Source organism: Sinocyclocheilus anshuiensis, unplaced genomic scaffold, assembly GCF_001515605.1.
Source record: "Sinocyclocheilus anshuiensis isolate Anshui unplaced genomic scaffold, SAMN03320099.WGS_v1.1 scaffold524, whole genome shotgun sequence".
Classification (NCBI taxonomy): Eukaryota; Metazoa; Chordata; class Actinopteri; order Cypriniformes; family Cyprinidae; genus Sinocyclocheilus; species Sinocyclocheilus anshuiensis.
The window spans coordinates 1,873,366-1,893,362 of NW_015555703.1; the positions used below are offsets into that span (position 1 = coordinate 1,873,366).

At 36.3% G+C, this 19,997-nt stretch overlaps 2 protein-coding genes and 1 pseudogene across 2 annotated transcripts in view; 1 reads left to right on the forward strand and 2 right to left on the reverse strand.

Annotated features, from left to right (window-relative positions):
• Positions 1–572: 572 nt before the first annotated feature.
• Positions 573–6,486, forward strand: LOC107671768 (mitochondrial ubiquitin ligase activator of nfkb 1-A-like; annotated as a pseudogene).
• A 1,216-nt stretch (positions 6,487–7,702) lies between these two features.
• LOC107671691 (translation initiation factor eIF-2B subunit epsilon-like) overlaps positions 7,703–19,997 on the reverse strand; it is a 17,281-nt gene continuing 4,986 nt past the window's right edge. Inside the window, exons 4-16 of the mRNA XM_016464603.1 lie at positions 17,372–17,549; positions 16,460–16,540; positions 16,304–16,381; positions 15,917–16,229; positions 14,686–14,831; positions 13,384–13,528; positions 12,944–13,045; positions 11,315–11,422; positions 11,105–11,195; positions 10,076–10,199; positions 8,446–8,571; positions 8,258–8,368; positions 7,703–7,984 (exon numbers count right to left, since the gene is read on the reverse strand). Of these exons, the coding sequence (XP_016320089.1) occupies positions 7,925–7,984; positions 8,258–8,368; positions 8,446–8,571; positions 10,076–10,199; positions 11,105–11,195; positions 11,315–11,422; positions 12,944–13,045; positions 13,384–13,528; positions 14,686–14,831; positions 15,917–16,229; positions 16,304–16,381; positions 16,460–16,540; positions 17,372–17,549 (1,663 nt within the window). The 3' untranslated portion in view covers positions 7,703–7,924. The remainder of the gene's footprint in view (positions 7,985–8,257; positions 8,369–8,445; positions 8,572–10,075; positions 10,200–11,104; positions 11,196–11,314; positions 11,423–12,943; positions 13,046–13,383; positions 13,529–14,685; positions 14,832–15,916; positions 16,230–16,303; positions 16,382–16,459; positions 16,541–17,371; positions 17,550–19,997) is intronic.
• rock1 (Rho-associated, coiled-coil containing protein kinase 1) overlaps positions 16,447–19,997 on the reverse strand; it is a 69,315-nt gene continuing 65,764 nt past the window's right edge. The window contains exon 34 of the transcript XR_001632236.1: positions 16,447–16,459. The gene's annotated coding sequence lies outside the window, so the exon portion shown is untranslated. The remainder of the gene's footprint in view (positions 16,460–19,997) is intronic.

Sequence of the window (19,997 nt, forward strand, 5' to 3'; positions counted from 1 at the left end):
CTGTCCTGGAAAGTTTAGCTCCAACTCTAATCAAAGACACCTGCCTTTAATTTTTAAGTGATCCTGAAGACCCTAATTAGTTGCTTCAGGTGTGTTTGATTAGGGTTGGAGCTGAACTTTGCAGGACAGTCGATTGCCAGGAGCAGGGTTGGGCACCCCTGTGTTACACTATGAAACCAGAACAATTTTATGTTTCCATGATTTTGTTCATTCTTTCTGTTTGAATTTGTTTAGCGCGGTTTCAACATTCTTAATTGTATTTTCCTGTATAATTGTGTTCCTTACACTTTGTTTCCTAGATTTTGCTGGCATGTTAGTGATCTCTTCATTCACATATGGCAATATTTCTGTGAATACACTTGATTTAATAAAATATTGCTTTAAACTGCTGTCTTCACCCAAGACAGTTACATTATATTATCATATTATCCTAGTTTATATACACGGGGGTAGCGTTTTAAAACTACTTCAGTCTGTGTGCATTGAATTTATTTAATACACGAGTTTCACAATTTGAGTTGAATTACTGAAATAAATGAACTTTTCCACGTCATTCTAATTGATTGAGATGCACCTGTACACAGAAAACGGCCACGTTGAAAAATAAGGTGGATAAAAGAGATTTATTTTATATTGCGAGTGGAGTGAGTTTACCCCTTGTTGTGTTGACTTCATCACAGCCCTCCTGAGGACACACATGCTATTCTTAAAGCTGCAGTGAATCGAATACATAATATAAATGTTGTATAATCAGACTAGTGATCATAGTAAACGGCCTGTATAGCTGTGGTTTCCTGATTTATCGTACATAAAACTTGTTCTGACAAGTTTTGCTTTCACGCTGAGGTTCATATTTATTCGGCCTTTTAACTCGCCGCTTGCTAATGTGTAGTTTCGTGACATTTTGTCAACACGACACATTGTGATTTAGATATTTAGTTGTATACATATAACTATATCTGTTCAGAAACATGAAGACGTGGAATGCAATGGAAATGAAACTAGATTCTGCTTAACAAAACTGAACTAGGTGGATAGGATGTGGATTTATGACCTTAGTTGATCTAGTTTTAAAATAATAATTAACTAACTTTTTACTTAATTGCATGAGCATAAAATATTTTAAAAACCAGAGCTTGCTACATTGATCAACCAGTTTTTGCCAGCCCCACTGCTATTGATTTTACTGAGACTGGTAGGTACGGTTTACCATGTTTACTGTGCTTTACAGCTACACTTCTCTGACAAGCTTTACATGTTTCTCTCTTCGTCCAGAGCAGAAATGAGTGACCATCTCCTCAACCCACTGGCTGTCATATGTGCGGGATCCTGCTTCGCCTTCTCTGGCCTGTTTTATAAACTATATTCAGATAAAAGACAAGAAATCCAGAAGCTGAAGGTTCAGTAGTAGTTTTTCTGGTCCATCTGAGCTGATTGTGGAATCAAACCCACAAGTTATAATTCATATAACATCATCATTGATACTGGGTCAGATAATATAGTGTACATTTCATGTCCATTGATAATTATATTTTTTCTAACAGATTTCTTCAGAAACATATTTTTATCCATCAAAAGATTTCGTACTATAATCTCATGTATGTATTTTAACAGGGTTCCTATGCAGTTTGGAAAAGTATGGAGAAAAAAAAGAAAGCAGAGTATGGAAAAATATTTGCATTTCCAGGCTCTTGCCCCTATTTAGTTTTCTATAAATTAAAATAAATGTATCATGCAAGAAGTGTTTTCATGGCTGCGGTTTACTGATTCTTTGGTGACTGTCAAATTCAATTGAATAATTATGCTAAATTATTGCATTATGCAAAAATACAGGTTATATTGTAGGTTTCTTCTCAGGATATTATTAGCACCATATTACAGAGCCTCTAAAAAGACCTTTGCAAAAATAAAAAATATACAGACTTTCATGTGTGCATGAGAAACCATTAAACTGAGCATATAGGACAGTGCACACTGATCCATCTATTGCACCATCAGCCCGTTTCGCAGTGTGGTTTCTTGGTTGCCACAGAGTAGGCTATGCGTTAAAGCAGACCTAAGGCCTTGAAATATGACACTGTCACATACAGTCTTTTTTGTAGACCACTGAACTTAGGCAAATAGGACAATGCACTCAGCCGTATTGTGCCGTCAGCCAGTTTCGTGTCATGGTTTCTCAGCTGCCACAGAGGATGTGTTAAATCGGACAGTGGGCCTTGATATTAGAGGTCCTACCATAAGGAAAGCCAAATTTTGAGCAAATAGATCTCTGTTAATTCATGTGCATCCATGCTTTAGTTTCTTCATAGTAAAATGGCAGTGATGCACAAAGGAAATGGGTTATAGTATGTAAAACTAGAAATTGTAATGCGTAAGCATGCAAAAAATTCCCGTGCGCATGTGAATAGTTTCTCGAGGGCATGAAAAAGTTTCTTGTGTGCATGCAAAAGTCTGTATGTATGTAATGTATGCATGTACGTATGTATTATTTTAGGGGCTCTGTATGTTGTCACTTCGGTAAAATCAATGAAAAAAAACCTTGAGAAAAAATATTTACAGATGACTGTACTATATACCAAATATGAAACTAAAAATAATGCTGTATGAACCATCTATGTTAAATATGGTCTGAAAATCTACTGAGAGTTTTGGAAATTTTAATCTGGAAAAGTATGGATTTTGAAATGGAAAATGTGTAGGAACCCTGTTTTTCAGTTGTCTTTAAAGGAACACTCCACTTTTTTTGAAAATAGTTTTCCAACTCCCCTAGAGTTAAACAGTTGAGTTTTACCGTTTTCGAATCCATTCAACCGATCTCCGGGTCTGGCGGTAGCACTTTTAGCTGTAGCTTAGCATAGATCATTGAATCTGATTAGACCGTTAGCATCTCGCTCAAAAATGACCAAAGAGTTTCTATATTTTTCCTATTTAAAACTTGACTCTTCTGTAGTTACATCGTGTACTAAGACCGACGGAAAATGAAAAGTTGCGATTTTCTAGGCCGATATGGCTAGGAACTATACTCTCATTCCGGCGTAATAATCAAGGAACTTTGCTGCCGTACCATGGGTGCAGCAGGCGCAATGATATTACGCAGCGCCTGAAAATAGGCTTATTGGACGTTACCTAGCGGGGACTATTTTCAGGCACTGCGTAATATCATTGCGCCTGCTGAAAAAAATGAAACCAGTAGCTGTTTTATTTAGAAAGCATTGTTTTTACATGTTTTTCCTGATGTAAAATTTACCCTCAAATATAGAATGACTCTCATATGAAAGTTTACTGTAAGTAATAGATTCAGATAGATACCAAATTAGAGTAGTTTTATAACATTTCTTCCACTTCACAGGAGATACCAAACTTTCAACCAGACCATCACCTGCTCAGGATTCTCAGTGCGTCTTCCAAGAGACTTCATTATGTTGCTGTAGAAGGTAAATAAAATGCTCAATAACACCTACTTTGAAAAGTCTTAATTGATGCATCCTTATTTTCCCTCCATTTCAGGATTGTTGCAGGCCACCGGAGAGCCCATTTCCAGCCAGTTCGTTCCACGCTGTCATGGTGTCATCCAAAAGATAACCGTGCAGGAGCACTGGAAATACTGGAACTCTCTTCTAAAAACCTGGTAAATGCTTCACTGCCAATCATTTGGCTTGTTTAGGCAATAGGATAGGAAAAAACATGTTATTGAAGCATGTCTTTGTAAATTAAATCAATTTAATTAAAATTTCTAATTTATCATTTTTTTTATTTTTGCATTTAATTATGATATAGTTGGAAATAATGCAGCATTTACTTTTAGACCTCAGCCTTCAATCAATTTTTGGCCACCTCTGCTCTAGAAGATATAGTTCCTGGCATACAGTTGGTCTCTCAATACTATAGTTGTTCCTATAGAGTGCATTAGTGCCTGCATACTTTTTTTCAGAGGTGTTGTTTCCGTTAGTATTTTTCCCATAGGGACTTTAAAAAAGCCTTTTGTTAAAGCGTTAAAATCCATGAACCAAACTATGAGGTGAATCAGCATTGCAAACATTGATTTGAAGCGAAAAGCCAGCGGTATAAGATTGTGTATTTTACAGCTTTAGTGAGGGAAATAACTACAATCCCATGAACCATTGTGAATGACAATCTAATTAAAAATTGAGAAATATAAAACTATCCATTTAAAGTCGTTGATTGTAGCGGTCACACTTTATTTTAAGGTCCAATTCTCGCCATTAACAAACTATTAACTACGACTTTTGCCTCAATAAACTCATAATTTGCTGCTTATTAATATATGGTCATGTAGAATAAGTGCTTTATAAGTACTAATAAACAGCCAATATGTTAATAATAGGCATTCTAATAAGCAACTAGTTAATAGTGAGAATCGGTCCCTATACTAAAGTGAAACCATTGTATCTATAGAAACTATATACTGTAATTGACCAACTCGATTACATCACTCACGGTGCTTCATGGGAGTGGAGCTAAAAATGTCATTATAAAACGGATAGTTCCGGTCCTTGATTCTGATTGGCTGAGCCACGCTCGAAGCTGTTGTAAATTACTCTACAAACATACACCTTTGCTTACTTCTGTGTGTTGCTCGGCAACCACAACTGTTTCTGAGGAACTACATTGTTTGGTGGAAGAATACTGTTTTTATTAATATCATTACACTTTATTTGCTCTGTTTTATTTTGTGAAACCTTACTACGTATATGGAATAACCGTTTTATAAAAGCAGTAAGCCCCGTGAAGCCGTGGTTTGCAGTGAATTTATAACAGCTAAGGGGGTTTTAGGCACTCCGCTTTGAGTCTAACAACGCCCCTCAGCTGTTATAAATTCACTGTAAACCACGGCTTCAAGGGGCTTATTGCTTTATTTGGTGCGCTGAACTTGGTGAATTTTTTGGGTAATGTAGTTTTTTTCACTACTAATTCCACTATTAAACACGATTGTTTAAAAAAATAAGTTGAATTAATGCAAAAAGATGGCTTCAACAAAAAATATAGCATCGATTAACAACCACAGAGCTCACATTAAGTCTGTCCTTAAAATTGTATCAGTTAGGGGCCGTTCATACAGAACACGGTTTTCCATTGTTTTTCTATGTAAACACTAGGGTTGCAAAGGGGTGGAAAATTTCCAGAATATTCCAAAAAATCCTGGAAAGTTTCCAAAATTTCTGGAATGTTTCTGAAATTTACTGGAAATGTTCCACCTTTTTGCAACCCTAGTAAACACGTGCTAGACGGACATGTATGAAACTGTTAAGTCTGGCGTCTTTTGCAGCGTCTTGCACATGAGCGCCGCGTTAAGACGCCGTGTCAATTTCAAAGAATTTCAACTTTTTGTTTTAAAACCACTCCTGAGCGCGGCTTCTCACGCCTTTAGACACAAAGACGCATTGTGTGAACGGCCCCTTACTGTTAAAAATAGAGAATTTCCCTTTTTCCCTTCCCTATTTCCCTTTAGAGAAAATTGAGTTTTTACTTCCGGATCGTGACTGTTGTGCTTTATACTCATTTTAGCACAATATTGACTAATCGGCATCCAGCACCAGAGCTATCTATTTTATTTACATGCTTCATTATCTCTGTGAAAACCAGTTTAGGATTTTATGATAAAGTATGAAAAAACATCCACACAGGGTCTCCAGAAAAGTAAACAAGCAGCAGACCACCAACACCGTGCCCTTCAGCTTGGTCCAGCCCGGCTCATACATCACGGAGGTTTCCGTGCGCCTCTGGAGGCGAGCGGCGATTACCTGGAGCAGGTGCACAAGCGGCTCAGGCAAGCCAAAGAGGGGCTGATGGACGCTGTCGTGCGAGAGCTGAGCGGGGAGAAGCCTGTGGCCCTAGAGGAGCGAGAGGAGCTGCTGCGTGTGGGATCGGCCCTCACCGCATTCGGAGAGCTGGTTCTGGAGCAGGATAAGATCATGAGGTTACAGCCACCCAGAGACGGCCGCAGCTACGTCCTGATCTCCAGTGATTACAAGAGCTTCATACAGCGTCACGAGAACAGCGCTAACATGTGGAAAGGCTTGATGGCACTGTTCGGAATAACAGCGTTTACACTCGTAGCCGGTTTCATCCATGGTGCTCTTAATCAGGATAAAAAGAACTAGCTGACTGAGTCATGATAGTTTTTGATTATTGTAATTATGAAACTTAAGACATTCAAAATCATGGAAATATTTTTCAAGCCTTGTGCACTGTAAGTGATCCAAAGTACAATCTTTATATCTGCATTTCCTTACATATGAATCCAAAATAATATCAGCTCCCTTCTTGCTTGACTGATTCACTGATATTTAAAGCCATTCATAACTCATGGTTGTTCATGTTGACTTCAATCACTGTAATTCTGTTGTGGACTTTATCAAGTTTCACAAAGAATATTTCAAAATGAATATTCCAGACGGTGATAACCAAGTATCCTATATAATTTTTTTATTATCAAATGGGTCTGTATGTTATTTTGAAAAATGTATTTTCCTTATCTATGAAATTAAAGCCAGTGGGGTCCAATGTTCAAAATATAATTTTTGTGTTCCGTAGGAGAAATGCATATTTGGAACATGATGGTAAATTGAAGGTGCTGTAATTTTTTTTGAAAGCATAATATTATTTGCTTGCAGATATTTATGGAACATGCTAAGTTTACATGTTTCTTCAATTAATTGAATTTCTAATCGCGATTACAATTATGGATTCCACAAGTACCAAATCGTTCAAAGCGGCAATTAATCATTCAAAGTCTGCTTATGTTATTCTGCGTGCATAAGAAGAGTTTTTTTTTTTCTTTCTACAGGTAATCTTAAGGGTTTTTCCCATTGTTTTAAGTTTAGTTTTAATATAACATTAATACCCGTAGCATTTACCAAATCGTTCAAAGCGGCAATTAATCATTCAAAGTCTGCTTATGTTATTCTGCGTGCATAAGAAGAGTTTTTTTTTTCTTTCTACAGGTAATCTTAAGGGTTTTTCCCATTGTTTTAAGTTTAGTTTTAATATAACATTAATACCCGTAGCATATAATAACATGCATATTTTTTTACTTTTTTTAATTTAAAGAAGAAACCAGTCTAATGTACAGTTGACATTTGAGGCTTAATGCTATAGAAAAGCAATAAAAGTTTTTCAGAGTGTTTTCATCTAATAATATGGCATGCGGTTGCTTCAAACAATGGTATAAACATCAACGTAAATTATGATAATCGTAATTTATAATCGCAATTACAATTTCAAGGGAATAATTGACAATTATGATTTCTGTCATAATCGTGCAGCCCTACCAGGTTGCAGAAAACACTGCATACTGCAGCCATGGAAGCTAGCAAACAAACTGGGTCAGAAATCACAGATTCATCCATCAAAAAAGCTCTGTGACCAGAGGAATATTAAAGCATGGATAAATCAGCTCATCAGCTTACAGTGTAACACTCGTCGCGTTCCATTGTCAATTGCACTTGTTTCTGTTGTACGTCCTCAATCTGGCAACCCGTGTGAGCGTTAAATCAGGAGAATCTATGCTCTCCAATATTTTGAATTTGGACTGCAGTCCCCATTTCAACCACTTGCTGTCAATATTACATACTGCACCTTTAACTAAATTTTCATATGTGACCCTGGACCACAAAAGCAGTCTTAAGTCGCTGGGGTATATTTGTAGCAAAAAACATTTTGAAAAATTGACCCTTATGACGGTCCAGGGTCACATTTTTGGTTTAAACAATGCTTTTCAGCAAGCATACAGAAATCAAGAAAGAAAAAAAAAAAACTGAATAAATATCCATTTCCACACCTTTATATGCTGCCATCTGTCAGGACCATCAAACCATTCCACAAACATTGGTGTTTTTTCTGGTTTGTAAAGTGTTTAAATGACCATCCAAAGTGTGTTAGTCACACGCATGATGGTTTATGTTCATTCATCTCCTTCTGAAGACTCCTCAGCCTCCTGTAGCCACTGAATGAACTTCAAGAGCTGCGGACAGACAGGATAGAAGAACTCCAAGTTAGTCCTCTTTCACACACACTCCAGTCATTTCCTAGAAAACTTGTTCTGGTAACTCTTCTGGCATGCTGTGATTTTGATGATTCACTGCTTTCACACCTTTACCATGTTCTGTGCTTGCATTCACACACACCACTGACAGCCCCGTAAAGACAGCTTGCAATTTGACAGCAATTTTCAGAATTAAAAATCGAGTGTAAATGTAGCTACAGGCTTCATATGACATCATTTAAACCTTCGCACCCCTTGATTCCTGCGGAGCTGTTGGCTCTTGTCTGTGGTGGAGCCCTGATTGAACCAGTGCATGATGCCTTCCTCCTCCAAGATCTCCAGCTGGTACATACTCATCAGCACCTAAAGTGGACAGACATCGCGTACAATCAGCAAGAGAATGTGTGTTTTTGATCACTGCAGAAAAAGAGATGGCTCACTTTGACCAAAGCTGCCCAATGAGTTTCACGTTCAAGGAAAACCCCCTCCATGGAAGCAAGACAGTCCAGTTGGTCTTGAGGTCTCTTCACATAGTTCTTAAAGACTGGGGCCCACTTCTTCAACAACTGTGAGGAAAAATACAGGGACTGTTCTCAGTATCTTCTGCTGTAGTCAAATAGTCAAGTCACCTTTATTTCTAGAAAGATTTATTCAATACAGACTGTGTCAAAGCAGCTTCAAATAGCAGAATCAATTAGTTTTACATTCTGAAAACTGTTCAAACGCTGAAAACAATGTTCAGGTGAAGCATCCGACTTATACATATCCATGGATTAAAGTTCTCTGTCGCTATGATTGCAGAGAGGCCATGTATGAGATCAATTAGCAGGGGCTTAAGGTAAAAACACCACCAAAATGAACAAAAATGCCCCCAAATTCAAGATAAGGGGGCAAAAGAAATGCCCTGCACAATTAAACTAAATTGAATAGGACTTAAAGTAAAGTAAAATAAAGTATTTATTGTGGCATTACATTTAGATCTGCTCATGTTGCATCAAAGATTTATTTTTACGCAGCGTTGAGCATTACAACCAATCATACACGTTTCTGTTGAGTGTATGAATGCAATGGCCAATCAGTCACCGCTGAAAACTCTCACTAACTGAATCCTGCACTCTTGCGAATTCTATTATCATAATCAACAATGTAAGCAAGAGATTGATTCTGCAGTGTAGACAGCTTCATTGATTATAATGGGAGTTTTTGCGAGAGTGCAGAACTCGTGCTGAACTGAAGTCAGTGATCGCTTCAGTGATGGGCAACATTCTTTGCTCGCTTTCTGTACATCATTTTTTCCCAGTTTGAAATGCTGCTAAGGTAACCAATGTGAAGTCTTTATTCTGTAATGTGTAAAAATGCAATGAACTAATGCAGAAGCGACCCTCAACCTTTATTTGCGTAGCTTTTGTGGTAAGCCTTTTCCCCAGACACACAAAAAAAAAATTATATATATATATATATAAATAAATCTACAATATCAAGGGCAATAATCAATGATAATGGCTGAAATGATTATCAGGAGACTTTTATATAGAGCCTTTTGCACAAGAATTGCACTTTTTATTCTTTAAGTGGTTAAGCGATAGTTCACCCTAAAATGAAAATTCTGTGATGATTTCTCCCTCAAGTTGTTCCAAATATGTAAGTATTTCTTCTTTTGAGCACAAAAAAAAAAAGATATTTTGAAGAATGTTGGTCACCAAATTGTTGCTGTTCCCCATTGACTTCTATAGTAGGGGAAAAAAACAATAGAAGTCAATGGGTACCAGCAACTGTTTGGTTACCAGCATTCTTCAAAATATATTCTTTTATGCTCAACAGAAGAAAGAAATTCATACAGGTTTGGAATAACACTCAAAACGTTAAGTGAATGATGACAGAATTAAATTTTTGGGTGAACTATCCCTTTAAGAGGTTTACTTAAAACATTGTTTTCCGTTTCAAGATTTATAAAAAAAATAAACATGCTTCTAAAAAGTTTATTGGTCTGATAAACGGTGTAATCCTTGAAAAAAAAAAAGATATATTTTTTTGCTTTAATCCCTGAACATATGGAGCAGTCATACTCACAGGCAGCAGGTGTGATGAATACTGAGCTGTGCTTATCTGAGCCCCCTGCTGGTGGAAAGGAAACTCAAGCACAACTCGAATCAAGATCTGCATAACCTCCTTCAGAGAAATGTTGTAGGCGTACCTGAGAAGAGACACCTTATCATACAAGTAGTATGACTTTTGTGAAGCTATAAACATTTTGTGTGAGGGATAGAAAAATCCTCCATTTACTTAAAGTCTTTCCCTTGAACTGTCAAATCTCATTCTTAATTTTTCAGGATCAAATCAGCACACTGACACATAGCAAAAGCAATGTCATTTGGCCATCATCAATATCCATGCAATGTTTGGTCTGGTCATCATATGGCATCTGGAAAACTGGAATGTAGTTCACATTCATATGGACAACTTTTATACGGTTTTTCTTTATTTTTTTGTAGCTCAACAGCTGAGGTCACTACGAACTGTTATTGGAAAAGAGCTCTGTGAACATTTTGCAAAGCATCTACTTATGTGTCAGAGAAAAAAAACAGTATATGGATTTGCAACAAAAGGTAAGTAATCTCTTAATTTTCAGGCGAATCCTACTAATAACTGGAATGTTTAAATAAATCCAAAGTCTAGATGGCACAGTCCGATAGGTTCCAACTCGGACATAATCTGACATCATCATTCACAGGGCGCAGCTGATTGGTTTCGTTCCACATCAGCAGCCAATGAGCTTGCTGCTCAACATTCAAATACTCTGTTAGTGGTTGCTGTAGCACTTCAGAAACCCTCCACCTTCCCCAGCTCCACCTGTATAGATCTGCTATGGGTAATTTCATGCATGTTATATATGGAGGTTATTTCATGTTTTATATGTGCAGCAGCAGTATTTCTTTCATGCTCACAGCGGCATGTCTGTGGATGTTTGGGCAGTTGTAAGTCTCTCTAGATCTATTCCGCCAAGACCAAACACATTAACACTGCCATGTATATCACCATGCTAAACTCTCTGAGAGTTGTCATGACAGAACTGGAACTATGCATGTAATTTTAACTTACTTGAGTGAGTTGATCTCAAGAACCAGATTGTCACAACTTATGTTCTCATCCAACCCTCTCTGTAACGTACCATGAACCTCATTCTGAAACACTGAGGGGAAAGAACAGTTAGAATAAACCTGGGAGATCCAAGTAATATTAGAAAGGGTAAATTGAGCCCTGCTTAATATTTATGTCAGATATATGGATGCAACACTTTACACTTCTCACCTTTGACATCATCCAGTTCAGGTGATGCCGGGTGGCTTCCCAGATCATGTGACCCCTCACTGACCTCACTTTCACTGTCACTTTCTGGGTCAGCATTCAACACTAGGCCTGGAAACATGGTATCACCATTAATGCCTGTTTATTTAACTTTAATTGCATTACAAAAAAATAATAATGTATACATCTTTCGCATTCCTGGGTCAGTTTTGACCCGGTGAAACATGAACTTATAAAACAGTCGTAACTTCATATTTTCCAGCTTAAACCATATTGTATCTGATCAGTAGCTTCTTATTAATGAGTAAATGTGCAAAAATGCCAAAGTTAATAATGTTACTGTGTTTTACTACATTATTACTGTATTTACCCTACTTTTTATTAAACTGAGAAATGATGTGAAATTTCGAAGTTTACAAGAACTACAGCAAAACCACTGATGCGAGATTTTTTTTTTTTTCAGTATTCATGAGACACTTTATTTCAACATATCTTTATATGAAATTTCTAAGAACATATTAACTGATAATTACCAGTATTAACTCCACTGGAATGAAGGGAATTTAATTAAATTCCTTTGAACTTACAAATCATGCTGCTAAAAAAACACTCCAAATTTATGAAACCTACATATACTTTTTCTAACAAAACAACATCAAAACAACGAATATTACTTGCTTCATCAATAAGTGGAGGTAGAGTGTAATGTGGACTTCTCTGTCTCTTTTTTCAAATTTAGATTATTTGGTTTTGGAACTTTTGCTCTACATCCCTTTGGGCTCTAGTTCATTAGATAAAGTTTATTTGTTATATATTACATCTCTTGTCTGCTTATAGTGTCTTAATGCATGCAAATTCAAATCTACCGACAAAATTAAATCATAAATTTGTATGCGAGATACAAAAAAAATATTTTCAGGTGTAAAGCCACAGTTCACTAGGTCAAAACTAACCCGAATGAGAAAGATGTAACAATTTAGTTTAAATGGTTATATATGCTAAAAATTGAGCTTAAAAAATCTGAATGAATAAATGAATAAATAAATAAATAAATAAATGATGTGTATTTTGATAGTCTTAATACATATACAAAGTTTTTTCTCATACTAAAAACTAAAAAAAAAAAGAAGTTGAGTTTTTAGTACGGGAAACGAATTTTTAATTTTTTTTCCAAACTGACCTGAATGCGATAAGAGGATTAATATTCAAGCATTACTTTATCCAAATTTGAAAACAGTAATTTTTTTTATTCATCCATAAGTTGTTGCAGACTTGTACAACTTTCCTCCATGGTATAAAAACTGGTTGATAAGACTTGTGAGCTGTTTTCCAAGATTTCTGAAGCTTATTTTATAGCTTTGTGTGAGGAACTGACTGAACCTGAAGTCGCTATTCGCTGATAATGTTCCCCTCCAGAGGGCTGTTAACTGCAGTTATGGTATAGAGTCAGTTTAACCCATATACTTGTGATCAAATGTATAGACCAGATCATTATAGCTGCATAGAGCAACAATTCCTTCAAATCCTTTGTGAAGAAAAAGTCGTACAGGTTTGGAACAACATAAGGGTGAATAAATGAGGACAATATTTTGAGTCTAACTTGAATCTAATATTTTATGGCAGACATCTCACCCCAAATGCATTCAGCGAGCTCATCTTCCTCTGTGTCTTCAAGACTGCTGGTCTTCCATCTGTATCCTTTACCCTCTGAACCAACCTCTGCTGGGTTAAACACTGACAAAACAAAAAAAAGAGCTAAAAATGACACTTTGCCATTGTGAACGGCATCCAAAATGTAGAATTTTTAATGGCAATAAAGTTCCTTGTCATCTTTTTTTCTGCCAGGAATATAAGATCACACTTTATTTTAATGTGTCCTTGCTGCACATTTGACTGTTATTACTATAATACATGTAACGTGATAAGGACAGAATAATGTTACCAAATATAATCCCATCAGATTTCCAACATCTACGACCCACAAACTACAACAGCAGAGTCACAGTTAATAGTATTGTACTGAACTTGTACTATGTTATGTCCATATGTAAGAAAATAAGAGGAGCAAGAACCTTTCTGTTTGGTTTTGTCTTTTCTGTAGCCAACATCATTGTCATCGCTCAAGAACTCATCATCATCTTCATCATCCTCTTCATCTGGATGGTGCATGGACAGAACTGTGCCTTCTGGAAGAGTAATATCTGGACCCACCACAACCTGCATTTCAACATTTGATTAGAAAACAAGGCAACTAGCAAGTGATTTGGATACACAGTAAAACATTTTCAATTTCTGCAAAATAAACTAGTATCTCATTATGCCTCTATTCTGATCATCAACAATTTAGGGACCAAACTATCATTTCATGTCATAACTTTCAGGTCTTAAATATATTTGAATATATATTAAAAAAATATATTAAGTTTAAATATTATATCGAAAGCAACAGTTTAGTTGAGACTAGAGCTGCACGAATCTGGAGAAATTGAGAATCACGTTTTTTGTTTAAAATAGAGAGCACAATACTGAATAGTCAACTAAACAAAATAACGGGTCATTTACTAGAAGTTCTGACAAAATGTTAATTGCTTTAAAAAAAAATCAGTTTCAATGAATGATTCAATGACTCATAAAAGACTTCACTTGTTCCTTACTGAATGAATTAGCGATTTTAAAAGAATCTCTTGATTGAATGATTCAATGACTCACTCATAAACACTTCACTTGCTTCATTACTGGATGAATCACGCTGCGTCCGAAATCACAAAACTCCCTACAATATAGTAGGCAAAAAACAGTATGGGAGGCAAGTAGTATGTCTGAATTCATAGTCTTCGAAAAACAGTAGGCGAAAAGTACCCGGATGACCAACTTCTTCCTCCCAGATTCTGAAGTGTGCATTAGATGGACACTTTACTATCCCATGAGGCCACAGGAGAGGATTTATGAAGGGCAGTGAAGCGATGCAACTGACGCTGGTAGGTCATGTGACGGTAACAAAATGGCGGATGTAGTACGTCCGAATTTCATTCATACTACCCATATTCATACTATATAGAACATACTTTTTTAACGGTCGTGAAGTAAATTCAAATGTAGTGTCTACTCACACAGTACACGATTTTGGACACACCGTCAAATGTTTTTGAACAAATCTCTTGAAAGACCGATTCAAACACATTTTTTAACAGTCACTTGTCCCCACCTACTGGCATAATGATGTAATTGATACAATCTTTATCTGAAGCGTTTAGGAATAAAATCACTTGGGTGTTTGAATCGAGATCATTTAACAATGAATCGTGCAGCTCTAGTTCAGACAGCAAATAAAAAAACGGTTGTCTTTAATTCGAGGCTGTGTTGTGGTGTCTTACATTGTAGGCGAGCACACACTGCTCATTCAAAACAACTCTGTGTTTCACCTCCACATTATCACAGATTACAGACTGCTTGACCTTCACATCGTCGGCTATGTGGACTCTGTTCCATATGTAAGCTCTATCCAGAGTCACATTGTCTCCTAAGTAGACAAAACAGCAGTTAGCAGGATGTCAAACAAATAGTTTTCACACGGTCACATAGTATTTTTTTTAAAAGTGCCAACATATAAAGAATATATACAAAAATATACAGGAGAGTAGGTCTGGGCGTTAAAAACATCACAATAGTTTTTTTTTCCCATATCATACAATATCAATATTTATCATGCCGTTCATTTACCATAAATGAGGAAGGAAATGCTTTCCACAAGTCTGATAGACCTTGAGAAGGAATGTAAACGTAACTTTTGTGTTCATAATTAAACTCCACAGAGTAAGCTTTTAATTTAGAGCCCCATGAAATCCATTTTATTTTTCGCTACAATGTGTTTTTGCATTTTAATTTGTCCGGATTCTGTGTTTTAGGTTTTAAAACAAATCAGATTTATCAAAAATTGTGTCTAATGAAATCAATTAATAGAACTTTAACAGTATAATTAATCTTTTAAAATCTAATCAAATTAAAATTAATTACAATGCATTTTAATTTTTTGCCAAATAAGATGCTGCACAAAATAACTACAATTAAAATATGGATGAAAAATATCTTAGTTGCATGATATTCCTAAAAAACAATAATATTATTATTACTTTAAGAAATACATTACATTTTATTATAGAACAGCTATAGATTTCTGTCATTTCTGTCACAAGTTAAACTGAATTCTTATTTTGATCTTTCAGTTTCAGTGTGTATTTAACAGTAGTTTTTTCTCAAATGAAAGGGTGTAAAGCTGCTGAAGTGACTCTCAGAGCAGCTCTGGAGATGAAGTTCACATGTTCGCCCTCATATATTGAAAACAGTAAGTGTTGCGTGTGTTTGAGTTTGAGTAGTAGATGAAATTACAGCACTCATTCACAGAGACACGCAGAACATGCACCGACTGGCCGCTGTTGCATTTATTAGCCGAGTGCTCGGCTGTTAGATTAATCCATATCGAGTAGAAATGTCCATAGCTTATCATTATCGACATTAATTTTATTGCAACCTCAATATGATATTGTTTATCGCCCAGCCCTACAATATCATGCACCGAAACCAAATCAGTTACTGTAAATACTGCACCGATGACACAGTTGGCACCAATCACAGTATTTGATATGGTGCAGTTTGCTCCAATCATTGTATTTCGGCCAATAAGCACATTTTCCTCCATCTGGCTGCCGTGACCCAGACTGACCCCTGTCTCACGGTACACATTATGCCGAGAGTGAGTACAGCTCTGGCCTTCCTGGTCTGCAAAGTTGGCCTCGGGTGTGATGGGATAGACCCAGCGGCGGATCGTGTCGGAAGAGACGGTGTCGTACATGAGGAGGTTCGACACACGAGCCCCATATCCATCTTTAGTGACATGCATATGGATCTGGTTTCCCAGGATCTAGTGAAAAAACCCTGTGTCAGATAATATACGAATTCATAAATGAGCAAGTCGCATGATTCTGTGTCTCATACCTCTTCATTGACTAGAAGCCCACGGACAAAGTCATTTTTTGTCTGGTAGTCAAAGTTGTCTGTGAAAAGCTCAGCAACCTACATTTAAACAACATTCCCTTTCATCAAGCAATATGTTTATGGTTTAAACAAACTGTAAAACAAATGAACACTCACCTGTGGAGAACAGATGCTAATATGACAATCCAGAAGATCAAACCTAATTTCAAACTCATCACTTCCACTATGGAAAATATTCTGTGTGGGAAAGAAAGAACAATTATAATCACTAAATGCTATGATTTTTATTTGCTTTGTCGAGCTGACTGGGAAAGCATCTAAACATTATGGTTTTATTTGTTGTACTTTCTGATTCGCATGACTGCAATACCCTTCATTTGATTAATAAACCTCATTGATCGTTAATAATCACCATTGAGAACGAGTATTACAAGATCAAAGTAAAAGAGGAGTAATGCTACCATTTCTCAATGCAAACAGCAAACAGCAGGAGATTCAGCCACAATGTCAGTAAGTGTACCTTCTTTTTCCTCATGTAGCATTATAGGGATGCTCCGCTCAGGATTTTTTCACACATTAATACTTTTATTTAGCAAAGATGCATTACATTTTTATAAAGTGACTGTAAAACCATTTAAACAGTTACAAACTATTTTTGTACTTCTTGAACATCAAAGAACCTGTAGTTTACACAAAAATATTAAGCAGCACAACTGCTTTCAACATTGATAATAATCAGAAATGTTTCTTAAGCAGCAAATCAGAATATTAGAAAAATTTCTGAAGGATCATGTGACACTGAAGACTGGAGTAATGATGCTGAACATTCAGATTTGATCACAGGAATAAATTTTGTAAAATGTTTTTTTAAATAGTAAACTAATTTACAGTATTACAGTTTTTACTGTATTTTTGATTAAATAAATGCAGCCCTGGTGAGCAGAAGAGACTTCTTTCAAAAACATTTGATGATGTTTTTGCATCATCAGTATGAGATTGGTTTATGAAATTAGCAAATTGAAAGCAAAGCAAATTGGAGCACCTCTAAATATTAGTAAAACATCTCACCATAGGGAAGTGAAGTCTCTTTAAGGCCTGTGCTCTCTGGTAATGAAGAATGCGCTTGCTCTTGCCATCCATAGCTATTATAATATCATCGTCTTCACAGCGAGTCTTGTGACCGGGAGGCGACTCTTTGACGATCATGGTCATCACCGAGACGTTCTTATCCATATTGCGCCGCTGTCTTTCAGGAAAGTAAAAATGGTTTTAATTATATGTGACCCTGGAGCACAAAACCAGTCTCAAGTCGCTGGGGTATATTTGTAGCAATAGCCAAACATACATTGTATGGGTCAAAATGATCGATTTTTCTTTTATGCCAAAAATCATTAGGATATTAAAGATCATGTTCCATGAAGATATTTTGTAAATTACCTACCGTAAATATATCAAAACTTAAATTTTGATTAGTAATATGCATTGCTAAGAACTTCATTTGGACAACTTTAAAGATGATTTTCTCAATATTTTGATTTTTTTGCACCCTCAGATTCCAGATTTTCAAATAGTTGTATCTCAGCCAAATATTGTCCTATCCTAACAAACCATACATCACTGGAGAGCTTATTTATTCAGCGTTCAGGTGATGTATAAATCTCAATTTCGAGAAACTGACCCTTATGACTGGTTTTTGTGCTCCAGGGCCACATATTAAATTATACTATGGAACTTTTATATCTAGACAGGGTCTGTGGACGAGCGACACTCACTTGTGTTCCTGCAAAGCCTGGGAAATATCGATGTTGGACACCACGTCCCCATACACCAGCAGAAAGTCCGAGCGGACGAGAGCTTTGGTGTCCACGTCCCTCAACACATCCCCGAGGGAACGGTACAGGTCAGAGGTGATGACGTGCACCACATTTGGAGATGTGGGGCGACACCATTTGGACTTCCTGTGAAATAAGACGGCAAATGCTGAGTGATCAGAGTCACGGTCATTCGACAGTGTCATTAAAAACGGCACAGCGTCTCACTGCAAGTGTTCCTTTATTTTGCTGGCCATCCAGCAGCAGAAGACAAACGTCTCTTGCACTCCAGTAGAGGTCAGGAACTCTAATGTGTAGTCAATCATGGAGACATTAGCCAGAGGCAGAAGAGCCTGATGGGAAAAGTGAAAAGTTACTCTATAAATAGTCTGGAACTCTGAATTAAACAGGTAACATGTAATACTCTTCATTTACAAAAACTCGTGATACCATGGTAAATTAAATGCTAGTACCATGGTACAGTTCTTTTTTGTGTCTTCTTGCGCTTGAATGGACAAATACACACAAATGATGTCAAAAATACCCATCCTGGCCAGTAACCTTGTATAAATCGATCAACACATTAGATCTGTGCATTAGGGCTTGTGACTGAATAGCTTTTAAAAGGATTACTCTATATTAAATTTATAAAGTGAGAATTATGCTGTTTTATTTATATCTGATTATTCAATTTCTGTACCTAAATACTACTGTTAGATCTACCAGAAAAAAACTGAAACCACTGTTTGAAACCACTTTGCTGCATTGTTTTATTTGTGCTATTGCTTGAGTGTCTTCAGTAATGTCTGAACTCTGTATTAGTTAGGCTAGTAGTGTTTGCTGAGGTATTGAAATGGGTCAAAATGCCAACCATAACTTTCTATTAGGGGTCGACCGATATGTGCTTTTCAGGGCCGATGCCGATACGATTATTACAGAACAAGTAGACCGATAACCGATATTTTGACCCGTTATCTCGTGTAAAAAAGAGAATTAATGACAAAATTAAGAATAACAAGGGCTCTGACAAAAACTTCCTTTAAATGCTTTTAAATTATTTTATCGGCAAATCAGTTTTGAAAATTACCGATAACCATTTTAAGAATTTTTGATATCTGCGCCGATAATCAGCCAGACCGATAATCGCTTGACCCCTACTTTCTATTCTATTTTATTCATTTATTTTATTGTGCAAGGGCTAGTGAAAATGTTGGCAGCACAAGTATAAAACTATTTTTCATTTTCACTTCCCAACAAAATCACGTCACTAACTCTAGAATGATTAATTCTTTTCAAACGTAGCTATTCCAGTCATCTGGTGAAGATTCATGTACTTTTTCGTATTGCAAAGCCAGTCTTTTTCCAATATAGTGCAGTTCTTACATTAATGAATGATTTCCATACTCATGTACCAAGGTATTCAAAAGTACCATGTCCAAAAAAAAAAAAAGGTAAAATAAAACGGCATCAGATGGTAATACTATGGTACTTTAATATATACCATGTTAAATCGATTACTATAGTCACCTAGCATGGTATATATAAATGGTATTTAAATACATGCATATAAAAAGCAGGGGAGAAAGTCACTTTTCCCAAAGAGCATTGTCTATGGAGTTATGTACAATAACAATGCCTTTCTGGCTAATAACATCCTTATTCAGCTAAAATAGTATATAGACAAATCAGTGAAACCTAGGTTGTCACAATGAGTTTCTTTCTTATGCAACAGTCCATAAGCGATGAAAAATAAGAATGCAGTACTATTTAGCATATTGATCTCAATAGGGATGTAGCGATTAACCGTGAGCTGGTTGAAAATTGATTCAAATATGTGACGATTCAAATCGGTTGAGATGCTAAACAAATCGCGATTCATTTAG